Source organism: Oncorhynchus keta, chromosome 4 (genome assembly GCF_023373465.1).
Source record: "Oncorhynchus keta strain PuntledgeMale-10-30-2019 chromosome 4, Oket_V2, whole genome shotgun sequence".
Taxonomy (NCBI): Eukaryota; Metazoa; Chordata; class Actinopteri; order Salmoniformes; family Salmonidae; genus Oncorhynchus; species Oncorhynchus keta.
In genome coordinates, this window is record NC_068424.1 from 58,888,889 (window position 1) to 58,906,394 (window position 17,506).

General features: G+C 40.5%; 1 protein-coding gene and 1 long non-coding RNA gene across 7 annotated transcripts in view; one reads left to right on the forward strand and one right to left on the reverse strand.

Annotated features, from left to right (window-relative positions):
- The window catches only part of si:dkey-237h12.3 (teneurin-3), a 161,894-nt gene that overhangs the window by 112,187 nt on the left and 32,201 nt on the right, over positions 1 to 17,506 (forward strand). For all 3 annotated transcript variants that reach the window (XM_035766574.2, XM_052511257.1, XM_052511258.1), the window contains 4 exons: positions 3,008 to 3,127; positions 4,684 to 4,945; positions 6,692 to 6,959; positions 7,593 to 7,736. In XM_035766574.2, coding sequence (XP_035622467.2) covers positions 3,008 to 3,127; positions 4,684 to 4,945; positions 6,692 to 6,959; positions 7,593 to 7,736 — 794 coding nt within the window. The remainder of the gene's footprint in view (positions 1 to 3,007; positions 3,128 to 4,683; positions 4,946 to 6,691; positions 6,960 to 7,592; positions 7,737 to 17,506) is intronic.
- On the reverse strand, positions 278 to 2,760 carry LOC127926016 (uncharacterized). 4 transcript variants are annotated; one of them, XR_008123116.1, is made up of 4 exons: positions 1,607 to 2,760; positions 947 to 1,105; positions 761 to 835; positions 278 to 627 (listed from the first exon to the last, which is right to left on the reverse strand). It is a non-coding gene; the product is annotated as an uncharacterized LOC127926016 (long non-coding RNA). The 4 variants fall into 4 exon arrangements; XR_008123117.1 differs by having other exon boundaries at positions 761 to 1,105; positions 2,527 to 2,760; XR_008123108.1 differs by having other exon boundaries at positions 761 to 1,105.

Below are 17,506 nucleotides of genomic sequence, written 5' to 3' on the forward strand. Positions count from 1 at the left end.
ATTTCATTGGGAACCTCAATGCACTCTCCCAGTCTGTTCTGGATCATAAGTAGAGTTTGTTTTGCGGCTGATGGAGAGGAAATGATTGCTAACTGTGTGCCGAAAGCTTTGGGAATATAATCCCCACAACTCACAGAATAGTTTGGGAGTAATCCTTATGTAAATAGCATGCTTTACCACAAATATAGAATGAGGCAACCCCCGAGCCGGTCTGGCAGAGAAATATTAGTTCACCCACTGAAAATGTCAATTCTATTCTCTTTATCTCCGTTAAGAAGTTGGTTACATATTCACAGACATTCAGGCAAATTTCAGTATTTAAGCACACAGACATTCTGCAAAGTTAAATGAATTACATTTCTGAAGTTACAAAAATCTATATAACTTTATTTGATAATTATTTTGGGCAAAATAGGGTGAATGGGATTCATAATAAGCACATTAGTAAAATTACATGTCTTTACTTTATTTGGCTGATTAGACCATGATGGGTACTACCAGTAGAATGGGGGACAATTCCAGTTTCATATATTTAGTCTAACAGGCACACTGTGATAGAGAAAACAGAAACACAACAGACAAGACAGAACTGTCCAATCTGAGCAGCCATTCAGTGGTCCTGGTAGTCTGGGTAGAATAACAGCATAAGAGAACATGAGAAAAATTGAAAAAACAGGCAATAGTATATGGGAAATACTTAACATAATAAAAAAATAAGATCATGATGTGATTGGTAACTATATAATATACTTATACCAACCTAATCTGTAAATTTCTCAGAAGAATGTATCTTTTTCAGGATTACTCTGTCTTTGGCCAGCTTCTCCATGAACTCCTGGCAAGGGAGATTGAAGTTTGTCTTCACAATACGCATAGGAACAGTGAACCTATTTCTTGCTGCTGTCCATATACCATTCATTCCGTTTCTTGGAAAGAGCCATTGTACCTCCTCTGTCTGCTCTTCTTACTCTCTTAACTTTTTCTTCTGCTCCAATCTTTCTCCTCTTCTTTTCTTCACTCGTCTTCCTTCCTTTCCTTCTCTTTACCTTTCCACCTCACTCTTCTAATCTCCTCCCTTAATTTTTCCTTCTCCTTCCTCTCCAATCTTTAATAATAAATAGTACACTATTAGATAAAATACTTTGGTTCACAGATTCCCATTGCTTGCCTCATTTTTGTATATTACCTCAAAAACATTGTTTGGAATAATACATTGGCAGGCTCTGTAATCGTAATCTTTGCCTTTCCTCCTCTCTCTCTTTCACTCTTCTACTTCCTCTCCACTCTCTAACAGAAAACATTATGCTGTTATCCATGAAAATGTCAAAATATATTTTCACACTACTTATAATGCCAAACCATTAAAATTGCAATCTACAAATAAATATCATAATTAATTGTGCATTAATTTAATATAATCATATTTTCAAAATAGCCCGTCCACTGCATGTTTACATGTGAATGTTTTTTAACCTAGCTACCATGACAGAGCTAACGTTAGCTATCCTAGCTAGATAACTTAGTCGACATAGCTAATAATAGCATAACCTATCTATATAATAAATTGTGACATTATAACATCACTAGCTAGTATCTCAAACCTGACTTGAAAAGACGTTTGTGGGGATGATGTGGATTCACTTGATACTTGCTAGCTTCTGGCTGAGTTTTCCACAGCAGTTTTCTCTAAAACTATCACGAGCAAGTAGTTAGTAGAAGAAGAAGAGTGAGTGAAGCTGCTATAGCAAGCTGGACAAAACAAGCACAACGCAATTGAGACGTCAACCGATAGGCTCTGCTGCCCGGTCTTTCTTGCCACTTAAAATATTATTTCACTTTGCAGTGTTTTTAATGGAGCTCCAGCCGGGGACAGGCCACCAAAAACGGGGACTGTCCCTGGAAAACGGGGACGTCTGGTCACCCTATCTTAAGAGGTCTTTTCATTTTTACATAAACCCACAAAAGAACCCATCCAAAACAAGTGGGCTAGCCAAATGAAAGCGAACAGTTTTCATTGTGTGGCTGGGTTTCATGCCAATGCTCTCAAAACTCTCCTCTCTCGTATGGCATAAAGACTAATACCTTACATGGTTTGTGTTGAGACCCACAGCCATTTTGGATGTCGCCTTACAATTCTCCCAACTGACTTAAAATGGTGTCTTTGACCAAACCACCGCTAGACATTGACAAAGAGGGCCTGTGGGAATTACTCATTTCTTAGGTTATGCGACTTAATGTTTATTTACGGGTCAGCTCTTGTAGGGTCAGCCAGCCTGTAGAAGATTAATGGCGAGACAAGGAGAGAATAGTGAACCTCCATAGCTCCTAAAATGGCCTTATTCCCTTAGACTGCAAAGTAAAAAATTAGACGTTGTTATGCTAGGCATGTTGTGGTGAGGAAACAGAGAAGAGAAAGCTGTTGATCATCCCTGACTCATATCCGTAATGACCTGAAGATAAAGCCGGCATAGCGGGACACGTTGCACCTCATGGATCTGGCGCCAATGACAAATGCTAATTAAATACCTCAAGAAAATCCACGTTTGACATAGCCGGCCTTGATGAATTGTTGATGAAGAAACAGCCCCCTATCGTCTTGCCCCCTTCAGACGGTAGCCCAACTTAACAAATTACCTCACAATTAGGAATGCGGGAATGCTCGTCGGGTCCAAGAAAGAGCTACGTGGAATATTTGGTATGGGAAATGGGTGCCCCTGTAGAATATCAATGCTGAAAACGTGTACCAGAGAAACTGCTGAAAGTAAGAGGACCTCGATGGCTGTGAAGCCTTTTTTGGAATGTGTTCTGGGAGGTTAAAAGGTCTAAAGAGAAAGCAAGCCATTTCATGAATAACAATCGCTGACACGTGTATGTTTTTAACACTCATTAAATCAGACTGCCGGTACCCTTGCTGAGGGAGGACAGATGTTAGTGGAGATGACTCGTTGTTGACTGCTGGCATTTTGTTTCTTTACTTGACCCTCTTTGTGTTTGTTTACGGGTGCAGCCTGGCGTCAATCATCCGGGGTCAGGTGCTGACGGGAGACGGAACACCCCTGATTGGAGTCAATGTGTCCTTCCGGGACTACCCAGAGTACGGTTACACCGTCACGCGCCAGGACGGCATGTAAGAGAGCCACACACACACAGAATGAACACGTCCACACACCACCATTTTCTCCCTCCGAACAAGGTTCAGTGAAGGTCTGGTGATATACTATTCCTGATTCACCAGTGGAGAGATGTCATGGCAGATATCCAAAACAAGCTAGCAAATGGAAACGACAGAGCATTGTGCCCCACAACAATAGCTCATGCAAATGTCACAGTGTTTGGGGCCATTTAGAACAGGGCAATTTAAAATGCATTGAATCAGCCAGGGAAGAATCAATCTGCCAGCAGTGTAGACTACCACAAGATTACTGTCTGACCTTCTTGGGCTATTACCATAGAGTTGTGGTGCATGGTCTCACTCTTAACAAAACAAAGTCATACTGGGTACATAAATATCACAGAAAACATTAAACTCCACAGGAAGTTTATCTTCATACTATCGGTTGTCTGGGTTTACTGGCATGTGTAGATATTTTTATTCAAATCATCACCAACATATCTGGGTTATGTTTGTCTGGAATAAAAGGCTTATAATATTTAGTGATGTCTGGGACTAGCGTAGTCAATCTTATGGAGCAGGAACTGCGGAGGTAAGGGCCCCTGATAGCCAAGGATTAGCTGATGTCTCCAGATATTCCACCCTGTAACACCTCTGACATAGCGCATGATAAATGGCAGGGGATAATCGCACTTGGTTAGCCACCGTATCCGCTCAGGGTGTTAAGAGGGCAGAAACGACATCAAAGCTTGGCCCCTTGCAGCTGTGAGCTCCCCACTGCCCAAAGTGGATGGATAGAGGGGGAGAGAAGGGTGGGGGGTCAGTGGAGGAGGAAACGGTTTCAGGTCAGATGCACAGCTGAGGTGCGTGTGTGTGTATATATGTGTGTATATGTGTGTCTGTATTTCTCTCTTTCACTGTGTGCTTGTGTTTTTGTGTGTGCGTTTGCATGTGTGTGCGTTTGCATGTGTGTGTGTGTGTGTGTGTGTGTGTGTGTGTGTGTGTGTGTGTGTGTGTGTGTGTGTGTGTGTGTGTGTGTGTGTGTGTGTGTGTGTGTGTGTGTGTGTGTGTGTGTGTGTGTGTGTGTGTGTGCATGTGTGTAGTGTCATCATGCAGATGCTTGACCCCCTGGGTAGTAAAGCTAGCTGAATATATAGAGCAGCACTTCAAAGACTCGCCCTTCATTTCCAATCCAGTAACTGTTGTCTGCACTATGTGTAGTAATTAAAACTGGTCCACCAGAGAAGCTTCTCAACAAGTTCACACTTTAAGTGTCTCACTGCATCATGGTTGACTAAACAAACGTAATAAAATAGATTCAGTGAATAATAATAATATGTGAGCCACAAAGGAATAAGACAACGGATAAGAAAAGGTCTTTGTTCCATTGAAAAAATATAATCTGGTTTGTAGCCCAACATTTATGAATATATATTTGAGTTTCCACTGAAATGCTTTGTCTTCCGGAGAGAAGTAAATGTAATATGGCCGGCCTTCAAGGAAATCACACTGGGTAAAAATGTAAATCTATTTTTTTCATTACTTCTCCACATTCATGGGGATTTCTCCAGGTTTGACCTGTTGGCCAATGGCGGTGCCTCGCTGACGCTGAGTTTGGAGCGTGCCCCTTTTCCCACACTGCACCGCACTGTGTGGTTACCCTGGAAGGTGTTCCATGTGATGGACACTGTGGTGATGAAGAGGGAGGACAACGATATCCCCAGCTGTTATCTCAGCGGCCTGCTTAGGCCCAGCCCCCTCATCCTGGCCTCGCCCCTGTCCACTTTCTACAGGAGTTCCCCTGAGGACAGCCCCATCATCCCTGAGACCCAGGTAAGATTAGCCCTGGTTCCAGTACCTACTGCCAGGTACCTATGTGCCACAGCACATGGCAGACACGGCAGTGTACAGCTGGGTGCATTAACATGTTTCCCTGCACTGCAGTACAGGTGACAACAATATATATAATTCTACAAACTAGCATTTCACAGTATACTGAACATTCTGTAGGTTTTCAATACTAGAACATGAAAAACTGTCCAGTACTAGAATTGTTGTTACTTTCGATACTTCTGTCAAATATGTTTCACATCATATACGGATTGAGAGGATCGTGGCTGTCTAGTAATTTGTCTGAACCTTCTCAAGGGGGCAGTAGCTAGCCAGCTGACACAGAGCAAGCCACTTTTGAGAAGCAAATGAGAAGAGAGAGAAAATGCCAAAAGCAAAATACCACCACACCCGCAGCTTGTTGACAAAACTCCCTGCAGAAGCAAACTGTGGGAATGCTTTTCTTACAGAGCAGATGATGAGGTTATATGAGTTGGTTATTTAAATCAACTGTGTAGTGCTAGAGGCAAAAACAAAAACGTGCACCCGAGGGAGGCCCCAGGACTGATTTAGGAAACACTGATTTAGACTACTTTGGATTTGCCTGGGCTTGCTAGCAGTAGCCAGTCAGCAGCCCTGGGCAGAGCATTGCACCATGGAAAGTAAAATGCACTCTGGGAGTAGTAGTATGCTGTGTAAAATCCATTGTATTTCTATGGTGTGTAGACTATAGAGAGATAGTAATGTTTTTGTTGTAGGCACTAACTATGCCAAGATTCATTGGACAAGGCATATGAGGAAAATGAATGGTGTTTTTGGATGGGTTTTGGATAAACTCTGAAAATAAGGTCTGTGGTAAACACAGGATAAGGAGGTGTTAACCTCAGACCTTATTTTCTGCGTTTATTCCAAAACCCCTTTTTTTCCCCCATTCATTTTTCCAATAGGGATGGCTGAAAGAAACCAGATGTCGAGGTCTATTGCAATATAGAAGTTTCAGAAATTACCTTTAAAGGTTTTTTATGTAGTTTTGGAACTGAACTATTAATTTAATGCATTAAATTATTTAGCTGTAATGAATCATAGTTCTAACGAATGTCATTTTACCCAATATTATAGCTATAGATTTGCAAATGAACCCTAATATGTATCAAATAACATTTTAAAACAGTTTCGATGTAATTGTAAAATTATTTTGTCTGCTGAGTCTCAAATATGGTTTTGCATGAGGAAAATTGAAGATATTCTTCTGGTATTTATTTTTTTTCTCCCAAAAAATGTAATATAGGATAGAATATATTTTAGTTCTTCTACCAGTTATCAGTATATTGTTCAATGTTGAAAAAATAAAGCCCAGTGGTTTTTCTGTGACTCACGTTTTTTTTCTTTTGCTGTGGTATCTTTTGGTATCGAGTATCGTTTTGGTATTGAGTATTGTTATGGTATCATGTATCGTAATACTAAACCTGGTATCGGTATTGATGTAAAAAATCTGGTATCGTGACAACACTACTACAAACTAGATATAACCGCACCAAAGGTTCCAGACATGCAGTTCATTACATGTGTTATTGTTAGACGATTGCAAGCAAACTTGGCACTTGGTAAAGTTGAAATCATCCTGTGAGAGAGTTTGTCACATTAACGATGTACCATTGTTGCAGCACAGACATTTTGAAAAGTAACTTTTTAACGCACTCAGTTATATGTTCCGTACCTTTTCATAACGAATTCTGCTCAAACTCATAGGTCCTACATGAGGAAGTGGCCATACCTGGAAGTGACCTCAATCTGGTTTACCTGAGCTCCCGCACGTCCGGCTACAAGCCCATCCTCAAGGTCCTCATGACCCAGGAACGACTCCCATTCGGACTCATGAAGGTCCATCTAATGATTGCTGTCATGGGCAGACTGTTCCAGAAATCATTCCCTGCTTTTCCCGACCTCTCGTACACCTTTGTCTGGGACAAGACAGACGCCTACAACCAGAAGGTCTACGGCTTGTCAGAGGCTGTAGGTGAGTTCCCAACGATGATCAAACACAGCTGTATGGAGATGTTATGTAAACATTGTCTGATCGTGGTGTCAGGTCCTAGTGTAGTCTAGGAGGTTGAACTTTGGATGAACTCCTGGCATTGATATCCTTTGAACTTCCTGATTGTTTTTGCAGTCAGAGGCATCATTGTTTTGTAATATGGTATAACAGCTGGTGTGAAAAATATCAAGGAGAAATCCCAGACGGCTGCATTTCTGAAGGGCACTACTCTGCTGACTTAGTTTTTTTGCATGTGTAATTACTAACCAGTTGAACCATGGGAAAATGATTTATTTTTAACGTCATGCCCACGCTGTTGTATTTTGGTCCATAAATTAATTCATTTTGATAAAAATCACCCACATATTATTTCAGGTAATATGGTCATTTGATATCCAGATGCACTGTGAGCTAGCAGTATCTCAGACTTTATATGCTTGTAATGCCTATTGGCATACTAGTAAACACTCATCTGAGAGTATACCTCATTCCTAGAGAGAAGATTCTACAATCATTAAGAGATTTTACAAGTTTTCAGGCTTTTTTTTAATACAGTACAAGCCTCATCATTGTTTTTTTTTACAGATATTGATTATATACCATTGTTGTTTTCAGTGTCTGTGGGATATGAGTATGAATCATGTCTAGATATGATCCTCTGGGAGAAGAGGACGGCCATTTTACAAGGTTATGAACTGGATGCCTCTAACATGGGGGGATGGATGCTGGACAAGCACCATGTATTGGACATTCAAAATGGTAAGATTTTTTTTTACACTGATCAATGACGATGCTGTGTGTGTGTGTGTTTGTGAGTGCGTGCGTGCGTGCGTGCGGTTGTAGGATGGAAGCTTCAGGAGGTCTCTAATCTCAAATACAGCATTAAATACTCAGATGAAGATTAAATATGGTTCATCATACCATTTACAGATAATAGAGGAGAGTTTTGACAGGTCGATCATTCATATTAATGATGGAATAAATCAGATACAATGACCCGGGGTGCAGAGCTCCCATCCTACTCAGCGATTCCACCCTACTCGGCTGTTTTGCAACAAGATGGCATTTGCGGGCCAAGAGGGGATACATTTATCTGGAAAGAAGTTACTGAAACCTATACTTTATTTCTTAGCTTTTTATCATCCACACTACTCTTTTGAATGAGCGTAAGAATAAAACTCCAAACAGACAAAAAAACATACTGCTTGATCAGGGCCCTGTTGCATAAAACATCTTCAAGTTAATTTTCCCCTTATCTTATCCCTTAACTTGAAGTCAGTTCCACTAAACATTTCAAGCGAATACCACCCTTAAATAGTGAAAAGTTTAAGGGCTGTTTTGCAACAAGATGGCATTTGCGGGCCAAGAGGGGATACATTTATCTGGAAAGAAGTTACTGAAACCTATACTTTATTTCTTAGCTTTTTATCATCCACACTACTCTTTTGAATGAGCGTAAGAATAAAACTCCAAACAGACAAAAAAACATACTGCATGATCAGGGCCCTGTTGCATAAAACATCTTCAAGTTAATTTTCCCCTTATCTTATCCCTTAACTTGAAGTCAGTTCCACTAAACATTTCAAGCGAATACCACCCTTAAATAGTGAAAAGTTTAAGGGTACCCATGAGGTCCCTTAAGTGCTTCGTTAATATGGATATGAATGTAAAAAGCATTTGTAAAGGTGAATGTTACTTTCCTCTGCCCTAGTTTCAAAAGTTAAACATCCACCTGCTAGCTAGCTAGGTAGCTAAACAATGGAAGGTGCACAATCCACGTCTACAAAACTAGCTGGCTAACTAGCTACCTACTCTGCAAGGTAGCTTGACGTACTAGAATGTAATAGAAACAAGTTGGGAAAAAAGTAACTAAAATTAATGTTTTATTATCTCTGAATCAATTTGTTTTTCCTGTCTTGAATGTAAAAGTTCTATTTTGGGATCTCCCAAAATAAATGGGATCTCTTTGAGGAGACCTTCTGTCAGTGAATCAGGTTGTCTCCATGGTAACCAGAGACTCTTTTGCCATAGGCTACATGACCATAAAACCCAGAAAAAATTATGCCCTTACCTAAGGAAATGTTTGAGATGCTCTATGCAACACCCTTAAACAATTCCCTTAGTTAAGGGAACATTATTCATTAAGGTAAACCCTTAAGGGAAACACTTAAGATGTTTTATGCTACTGGGCCCAGGGCTTTAAAGTGTGACCACTTTGGTCGCCTATGCTCCAAAATCTTTTGCTGTGCGAACCTGACATTTTATTTTGGGAGCACCGTGGACCTAGAAAAATTATAACTCCGATAATCATTGTTGTAATGATTGAGCTTGAGCCATAGAGAAACAAGTGAGTGCAGATTCTTTACTGTCATGGTTATACCATTACTACAGCGAAAACTGATTGTTTCTAGCCCAACAGGTCAAAAGATATGACCCATATTACCGGTGCAATTTTTTTATTTATTCCTGTCTTGAATTGGCTATACATTCATAAACAATTTTGCGGGCTGTTCCAAAACCACTCTCGGGCATTTTCTTTACACCTTGGTCAGTCATGTAATCTCATTAGCTAGCTACCACACTGTACTCAACCCTGCACTTTAGAAACTACTGTCCTATGTACATAGTCATTGAACACTGGTCGCTTTAAACATTTTACATACTGTTTTAACCACTTCATATGTATATACTGTATTGTAGTCAAGGCTCATCCTATATAACTAGCGCTGTATGCACCATTTCTATTCATATAATATCCATAATGTCTATACACCATTATATACATACAGTGCCTTCAGAAAGTATTCACCCTCCGTGTTGGTGGAATGATGTTTTTCTAACTTTTACAAATGAATTAAAAATGAAAAGCTGAAATGTCTTGAGTAAAAAAATATTCAATCCCTTTGTTATGAAAAGCCTAGATATGTTCAGGATTAAAAATGTGCTTAACAAGTCGCATAATAAGTTGCATGGACTCACTCTGTGTGCAATAGTAGTGTTTACCATGATTTTTGAATGACTACCTCATATCTGTACCCCACACATGCATTTATCTGTAAGGTCCCTCATCAAGCAGTGAATTTCAAAATGTCTAATTCAACCACAAAGAAAAAAAACAGACAAGTTCTTCGGCTTGCCCCCGGCTTGCCCCCTTTTTCCTTCAAACATAACGATGGTCATTATGACAAAACAGTTCTATTTTTGTTTCATCAGACCAGAGGACATTTATCCAAAAAGTACAATCTTTGTCCCCATGTGCAGCTGCAAACTGTAGTCTGGCTTTTTTATGGCGGTTATGGAGCAGTAGCTTCTTCCTTGCTGAGCGGCCTTTCAGATAATGTTGTACCTGTTTCCTCTAGCATCTTCACAGGGTCCTTTGCTGTTGTTCTGGGATTGAATTGCACTTTTCGCACCAAAGTACGTTCATCTCTAGGAGACAGAATGTGTCTCCTTCCTCAGCGTTATGACGGCTGCGTGGTCCCATGGTGTTTGTACTTGCGTACTATTGTTTGTACAGACGAACATGGTACCTTCAGGCATTTGAAAATTGCTCCCGAGGATGAACCAGAATTTTATTTCTGATGTCTTGGCTGATTTCCTTAGATTTTCCCATGATGTCAAGCTCAGAGGCACTGAGTTTGAAGGTAGGCCTTGAAATACATCCACAGGTACACCTCCAATTGACTCAAATGATGTCAATTATCCTAGCAGAAGCTTCTAAAGCCATGACGTCATTTTCTGGAATTTTCCAAGCTGTTTAAAGACACAGTCAACTTAGTGTATGTAAACTTCTGACCCACTGGAATTGTAATACAGTGAATTATAAGTGAAATCTTCTGTCTGTAAACAATTGTTGGAAAAATTACTTGTCATGCACAATGTAGATGTCCTAACCGACTTGCCAAAACTATAGTTTGTTAACAAGAAATTTGTGGAGTGGTTGAAAATGAGTTTTAATGACTCCAACCTAAGTGTATGTAAACTTCCAACTACAACTGTAAATATATGTATATTTTTTCATTTTGCAGACACTCTTATCCAGAGAGACTTACAGTAGTCTGTGGGTAGCCCTTGGGTATCAAACACACAACCGTGGTGTTGCAAGCACCATGCTCTACCAGCTGAGCTACATGGGTATCAATGTGCAAACATCTGCTCAATATGCAGTAGTTCTGGTAGCAAAAAACCCTCAGCTATTATACAAAACTGGGTTCCCTTAACAGATTATTGCTCACAAAAGTCTTCAGGAAACGTTTTATAGAACTAGTGTACAGAAGTCAATCTGTGTCTTTTGTGTTTACCCCAAGATGCTATGTGTTTTCCTGGATGTTCGTTAAACATAAAAAAAAATAACTGATATTAAGCTGAACCAAATCTGTCAAAAACATCTAGCACACAAAGTTTTGCAAAGAGCGTTGAAAAAGAACATTGAGAACTGTTCCAGCTTGACTGCTGCCAGAGCATTGTGTTTCATCCCACCTGTCTCAGCGTAAAGCTAGCTCATCTCAAAGCCTTCACACAGCAGCGCCAGCGCACAGTGGGGGGGATCGCTGTCTCTAGATGTGAAGCTTCATGATCAACAGATGTGTAGATGCGATATGCATTTCATCTTCGGCATATGATATGCAAATACTTATTGTGTCCTGCATTAGATTGGGGATCAATGTGCATTTGTCTGGATGTATTATGTTTATTAGGGATGAGGTAGCATTGTTTTGGCAGATTTGTGTAGTTTGATATTGATTACATGAATGACTGAAATGAAGGACACATGCAGATACAGATGGTGTCTTACTTGTCTTTACTATCAGGACTCCAAAGAGGGTTCAGTTTCCTTTTCTTTCTTTCTAACCATTCAAATACGTTAAGAAATTTGCTTTAATGAGGAAAGGTGAAAAATATTTGACTTTTCATTTCACAATCCCGTTAGTTTCACCCACAGATAGTATGTCAAGTGGGTGAAATAATTGACGGTTTCCCAGTCAACAGACCCTTAGATGTCAGAGGCACAACATGCCAAGTCATGATGGCATTACAGGGAAAAGTGTGTACCTTATGTAATTGTGTATGCCTTTTACAATGTATTAATATTTTAATATACTGTATCTTGTCGGCCTTGTTCGTAGGCATGAGATATTTCACATAGTCATGAGGATTAGTTCTGTATTTGCATTTGTATTTATTAAGAATCCCCATTATCTGCTGCCAAGGCAGCATCTACTCTTCCTGGGGTCCAGCAGCATTTTTATTTGATTTATTTCACCTTTATTTAACCAGGTAGGCTAGTTGAGAACAAGTTCTCATTTACAATTGCGACCTGGAGGCAGTTATATTAAGGCAGTTATATACAGTTTAAAATATTACATGGCATTACATAACAATTTAGCCAATACATTTAGTGTGTTCCCTCAAGCCACTACTCCACTATCACATATTTACAATACAACATCCATGTGTACGCATGTGTAGAATGCATGTCTTATCATGTGTATGTGTCTATGCCTATGTGTGTTTTTTCACTGTTCCATAAGATGTATTTTTATCTATTTTTTAAAATCTGATTCTACTGCTTGTATCAGTTACCTGATGTGGACTAGAGCTCAATGTAGCCATGGCTCTATGTAGTACTCTGCAGCTCCCATAGTCTGTTGTTGGGGCTTGTGAAGAGACCTTTGGTGGGATGTCTTGTGGGGTAGACATGGGTGTCCGAGCTGTGTGCTAGTAGTTTAAACAGACACCTCGGTCCATTCAGCATGTCAACACTTCTTACAAAAACAAGTAGTGATAAACTCAATCTCTCCTCCACTTTGAGCAATGAGATATTTACATGCATATTATTAATGTTAGCTCTCCATGTACATTGAAGGGCCAGCGGTGCTGCCCTGTTCTGAGCCAATTGTAATTTTCCGAGGTCCCTCTTTGTGGCACCTGACCACACGACTGAACAGTCCAGTTTATACAAAACTATAGCCTGTACGTATGTAGTGTTGTTAAAAAGGCAGAGCAGCGCTTTATTATGGACAGACTTCTCCCCATATTAGCTGCTGTTGTATCACTATGTTTTGACCATGACAGTTTACAATCCAGGGTTACTCCAAGCAGTTTAGTCACCTCAACTTGCTCAATTTACACATTATTTATTACAAGATTTAGTTGAGGTTTAGGGTTTAGTGAATGATTTGTCTGTTAGGACTACATTTTTCCTTGCCATCCATTCTGAAACTAACTGCAGCTCTTTGTTAATTGTTGCAGTGATTTCACTTGCTATAGTAGCTGACATGTATAGTGTTGAGTCATCCGCATACATAGACACACTGGCTTTAGTCAAGGCCAGTGGCATGTCATTAGTAAAAATAAAAATAAATTCAAGTAAGGGGCCTAGACAGCTGCCCTAGGGAATTCCTGATTCTACCTGGATTAAGTTGGAGAAGCGTCCACTAAAGAACACGGATGTGTTCTGTTAGACAGGTAAGTCTTTATCCATAATATAGCATGATATAGCATCAGCAGACTGTGATCGAAAATGTCAAAAGTCACACTGATGTCTAACAAAACAGATCCCACAATGTTTTTATCATAAATTTCTCTCAGCCAATCATCAGTCATTTGTGTAAGTGCCATGCTTGTTGTCCTTTCCTATAAACATGCTGAAAATTTGCTGTCAATTTGTTTACAGTAAAATAGCATTGTATCTGGTCAAACACCATTTTTTTCAAAGTTTACTAAGGGTTGGTAACAGGCTGATTGGTCGGCTATTTGAGCCAGTAAAGCCAGGGGGCTATTCTTGGGTAGCAGAATTAGTTTTGCTTCCCTCCAGGCCTGAGGGCACACACGTTCTAGTAGGCTTAGATTGAAGGTATAACAAATAGGAGTGGCAATATCATCCGCTATTAGCCTCAGTAATTTTCCACCCAAGTTGTCAGACCCTGGTGGCTTGCCATTGTTGGTTGTTCACTTCTTTCAAACTCACTTCACGGATTTCAGAGTTAGGACGCTTGTCTTTCATAACTTGATAAGTTATACTTGTATGTGTGGTGTCAGCGTTTGTTGCTCTCATGCCTAAGTTTGCTAATCTTCCCAATGAAAAAAAATCATTAAAGTAGTTTGTGATGAATGAGCTTAGTTTGCCTTTTTGCCCAAAATGTAATTCTTTATGTAATTTATCTATGTTCCATAGTGTAGTTTCTTCTTCTTTTTATTCAGTTTAGTCACATGATTTCTCAATTTGCAGTACGTTTGCGAATCTGTTGTGCAGCCAGACTTATTTTCCATTCCTTTTGCCTCATCCTTCTCAACCATACACTTTTTCAAATCTTCATCAATTCACAATGATTTAAAAGTTTTTACAGAAAGTTTCTTAATGAGTGCATGCTTATTAGTAACTGGGATAAGCAATTTCATAAATGTGTCATGTGCAGTGTCTGGTTGCAGGTTGAGGCCCATTCAGTCTGATAAATAAATATCACAACTGTATTTTCACAACGAGCAATGTATTACCTCCCTAATGCTGTACATTTCATATTCTTTGATAAAACATGCAAGTTGTGCTCCGCTATAGTCACACTCCTGACGAAGCTACATTGTATGGTATCAGTCATTCTCCTGGTGACTCCAGATGTAGCTATATAGTATCAGTCATTCTCCTGGTGACTCCAGATGTGGCTATATAGTATCAGTCCTTCTCCTGGTGACTCCAGATGTGGCTATATAGTATCAGTCCTTCTCCTGGTGACTCCAGATGTAGCTATATAGTATCAGTCATTCTCCTGGTGACTCCAGATGTGGCTATATAGTATCAGTCATTCTCCTGGTGACTCCAGATGTAGCTATATAGTATCAGTCATTCTCCTGGTGACTCCAGATGTAGCTATATAGTATCAGTCCTTCTCCTGGTGACTCCAGACATAGCTATATAGTATCAGTCATTCTCCTGGTGACTCCAGATGTAGCTATATAGTATCAGTCCTTCTCCTGGTGACTCCAGATGTGGCTATATAGTATCAGTCCTTCTCCTGGTGACTCCAGATGTAGCTATATAGTATCAGTCCTTCTCCTGGTGACTCCAGATGTAGCTATATAGTATCAGTCCTTCTCCTGGTGACTCCAGACATAGCTATATAGTATCAGTCCTTCTCCCTGGTGACTCCAGACATAGCTATATAGTATCAGTCCTTCTCCTGGTGACTCCAGATGTAGCTATATAGTATCAGTCCTTCTCCTGGTGACTCCAGATGTAGCTATATAGTATCAGTCCTTCTCCTGGTGACTCCAGACATAGCTATATAGTATCAGTCATTCTCCTGGTGACTCCAGATGTAGCTATATAGTATCAGTCCTTCTCCTGGTGACTCCAGATGTGGCTATATAGTATCAGTCCTTCTCCTGGTGACTCCAGATGTGGCTATATAGTATCAGTCCTTCTCCTGGTGACTCCAGATGTAGCTATATAGTATCAGTCATTCTCCTGGTGACTCCAGATGTAGCTATATAGTATCAGTCCTTCTCCTGGTGACTCCAGATGTAGCTATATAGTATCAGTCCTTCTCCTGGTGACTCCAGATGTGGCTATATAGTATCAGTCCTTCTCCTGGTGACTCCAGATGTGGCTATATAGTATCAGTCATTCTCCTGGTGACTCCAGATGTAGCTATATAGTATCAGTCATTCTCCTGGTGACTCCAGATGTGGCTATATAGTATCAGTCATTCTCCTGGTGACTCCAGATGTAGCTATATAGTATCAGTCCTTCTCCTGGTGACTCCAGATGTGGCTATATAGTATCAGTCATTCTCCTGGTGACTCCAGATGTGGCTATATAGTATCAGTCATTCTCCTGGTGACTCCAGATGTAGCTATATAGTATCAGTCCTTCTCCTGGTGACTCCAGATGTAGCTATATAGTATCAGTCATTCTCCTGGTGACTCCAGATGTAGCTATATAGTATCAGTCCTTCTCCTGGTGACTCCAGATGTAGCTATATAGTATCAGTCATTCTCCTGGTGACTCCAGATGTGGCTATATAGTATCAGTCCTTCTCCTGGTGACTCCAGATGTAGCTATATAGTATCAGTCCTTCTCCTGGTGACTCCAGATGTAGCTATATAGTATCAGTCCTTCTCCTGGTGACTCCAGATGTGGCTATATAGTATCAGTCCTTCTCCTGGTGACTCCAGATGTAGCTATATAGTATCAGTCCTTCTCCTGGTGACTCCAGATGTAGCTATATAGTATCAGTCCTTCTCCTCCTGGTGACTCCAGATGTAGCTATATAGTATCAGTCCTTCTCCTGGTGACTCCAGATGTAGCTATATAGTATCAGTCCTTCTCCTGGTGACTCCAGATGTAGCTATATAGTATCAGTCCTTCTCCTCCTGGTGACTCCAGATGTAGCTATATAGTATCAGTCCTTCTCCTGGTGACTCCAGATGTAGCTATATAGTATCAGTCCTTCTCCTGGTGACTCCAGATGTAGCTATATAGTATCAGTCCTTCTCCTGGTGACTCCAGATGTAGCTATATAGTATCAGTCCTTCTCCTCCTGGTGACTCCAGATGTAGCTATATAGTATCAGTCCTTCTCCTGGTGACTCCAGATGTAGCTATATAGTATCAGTCCTTCTCCTGGTGACTCCAGATGTAGCTATATAGTATCAGTCCTTCTCCTCCTGGTGACTCCAGATGTAGCTATATAGTATCAGTCCTTCTCCTGGTGACTCCAGATGTAGCTATATAGTATCAGTCCTTCTCCTGGTGACTCCAGATGTAGCTATATAGTATCAGTCCTTCTCCTGGTGACTCCAGATGTAGCTATATAGTATCAGTCCTTCTCCTGGTGACTCCAGATGTGGCTATATAGTATCAGTCATTCTCCTGGTGACTCCAGATGTAGCTATATAGTATCAGTCCTTCTCCTGGTGACTCCAGATGTAGCTATATAGTATCAGTCCTTCTCCTGGTGACTCCAGATGTAGCTATATAGTATCAGTCCTTCTCCTGGTGACTCCAGATGTAGCTATATAGTATCAGTCCTTCTCCTGGTGACTCCAGATGTAGCTATATAGTATCAGTCCTTCTCCTGGTGACTCCAGATGTAGCTATATAGTATCAGTCCTTCTCCTGGTGACTCCAGATGTGGCTATATAGTATCAGTCATTCTCCTCCTGGTGACTCCAGATGTAGCTATATAGTATCAGTCCTTCTCCTGGTGACTCCAGATGTAGCTATATAGTATCAGTCCTTCTCCTGGTGACTCCAGATGTGGCTATATAGTATCAGTCCTTCTCCTGGTGACTCCAGATGTAGCTATATAGTATCAGTCCTTCTCCTGGTGACTCCAGATGTAGCTATATAGTATCAGTCCTTCTCCTCCTGGTGACTCCAGATGTAGCTATATAGTATCAGTCCTTCTCCTGGTGACTCCAGATGTAGCTATATAGTATCAGTCCTTCTCCTGGTGACTCCAGATGTAGCTATATAGTATCAGTCCTTCTCCTCCTGGTGACTCCAGATGTAGCTATATAGTATCAGTC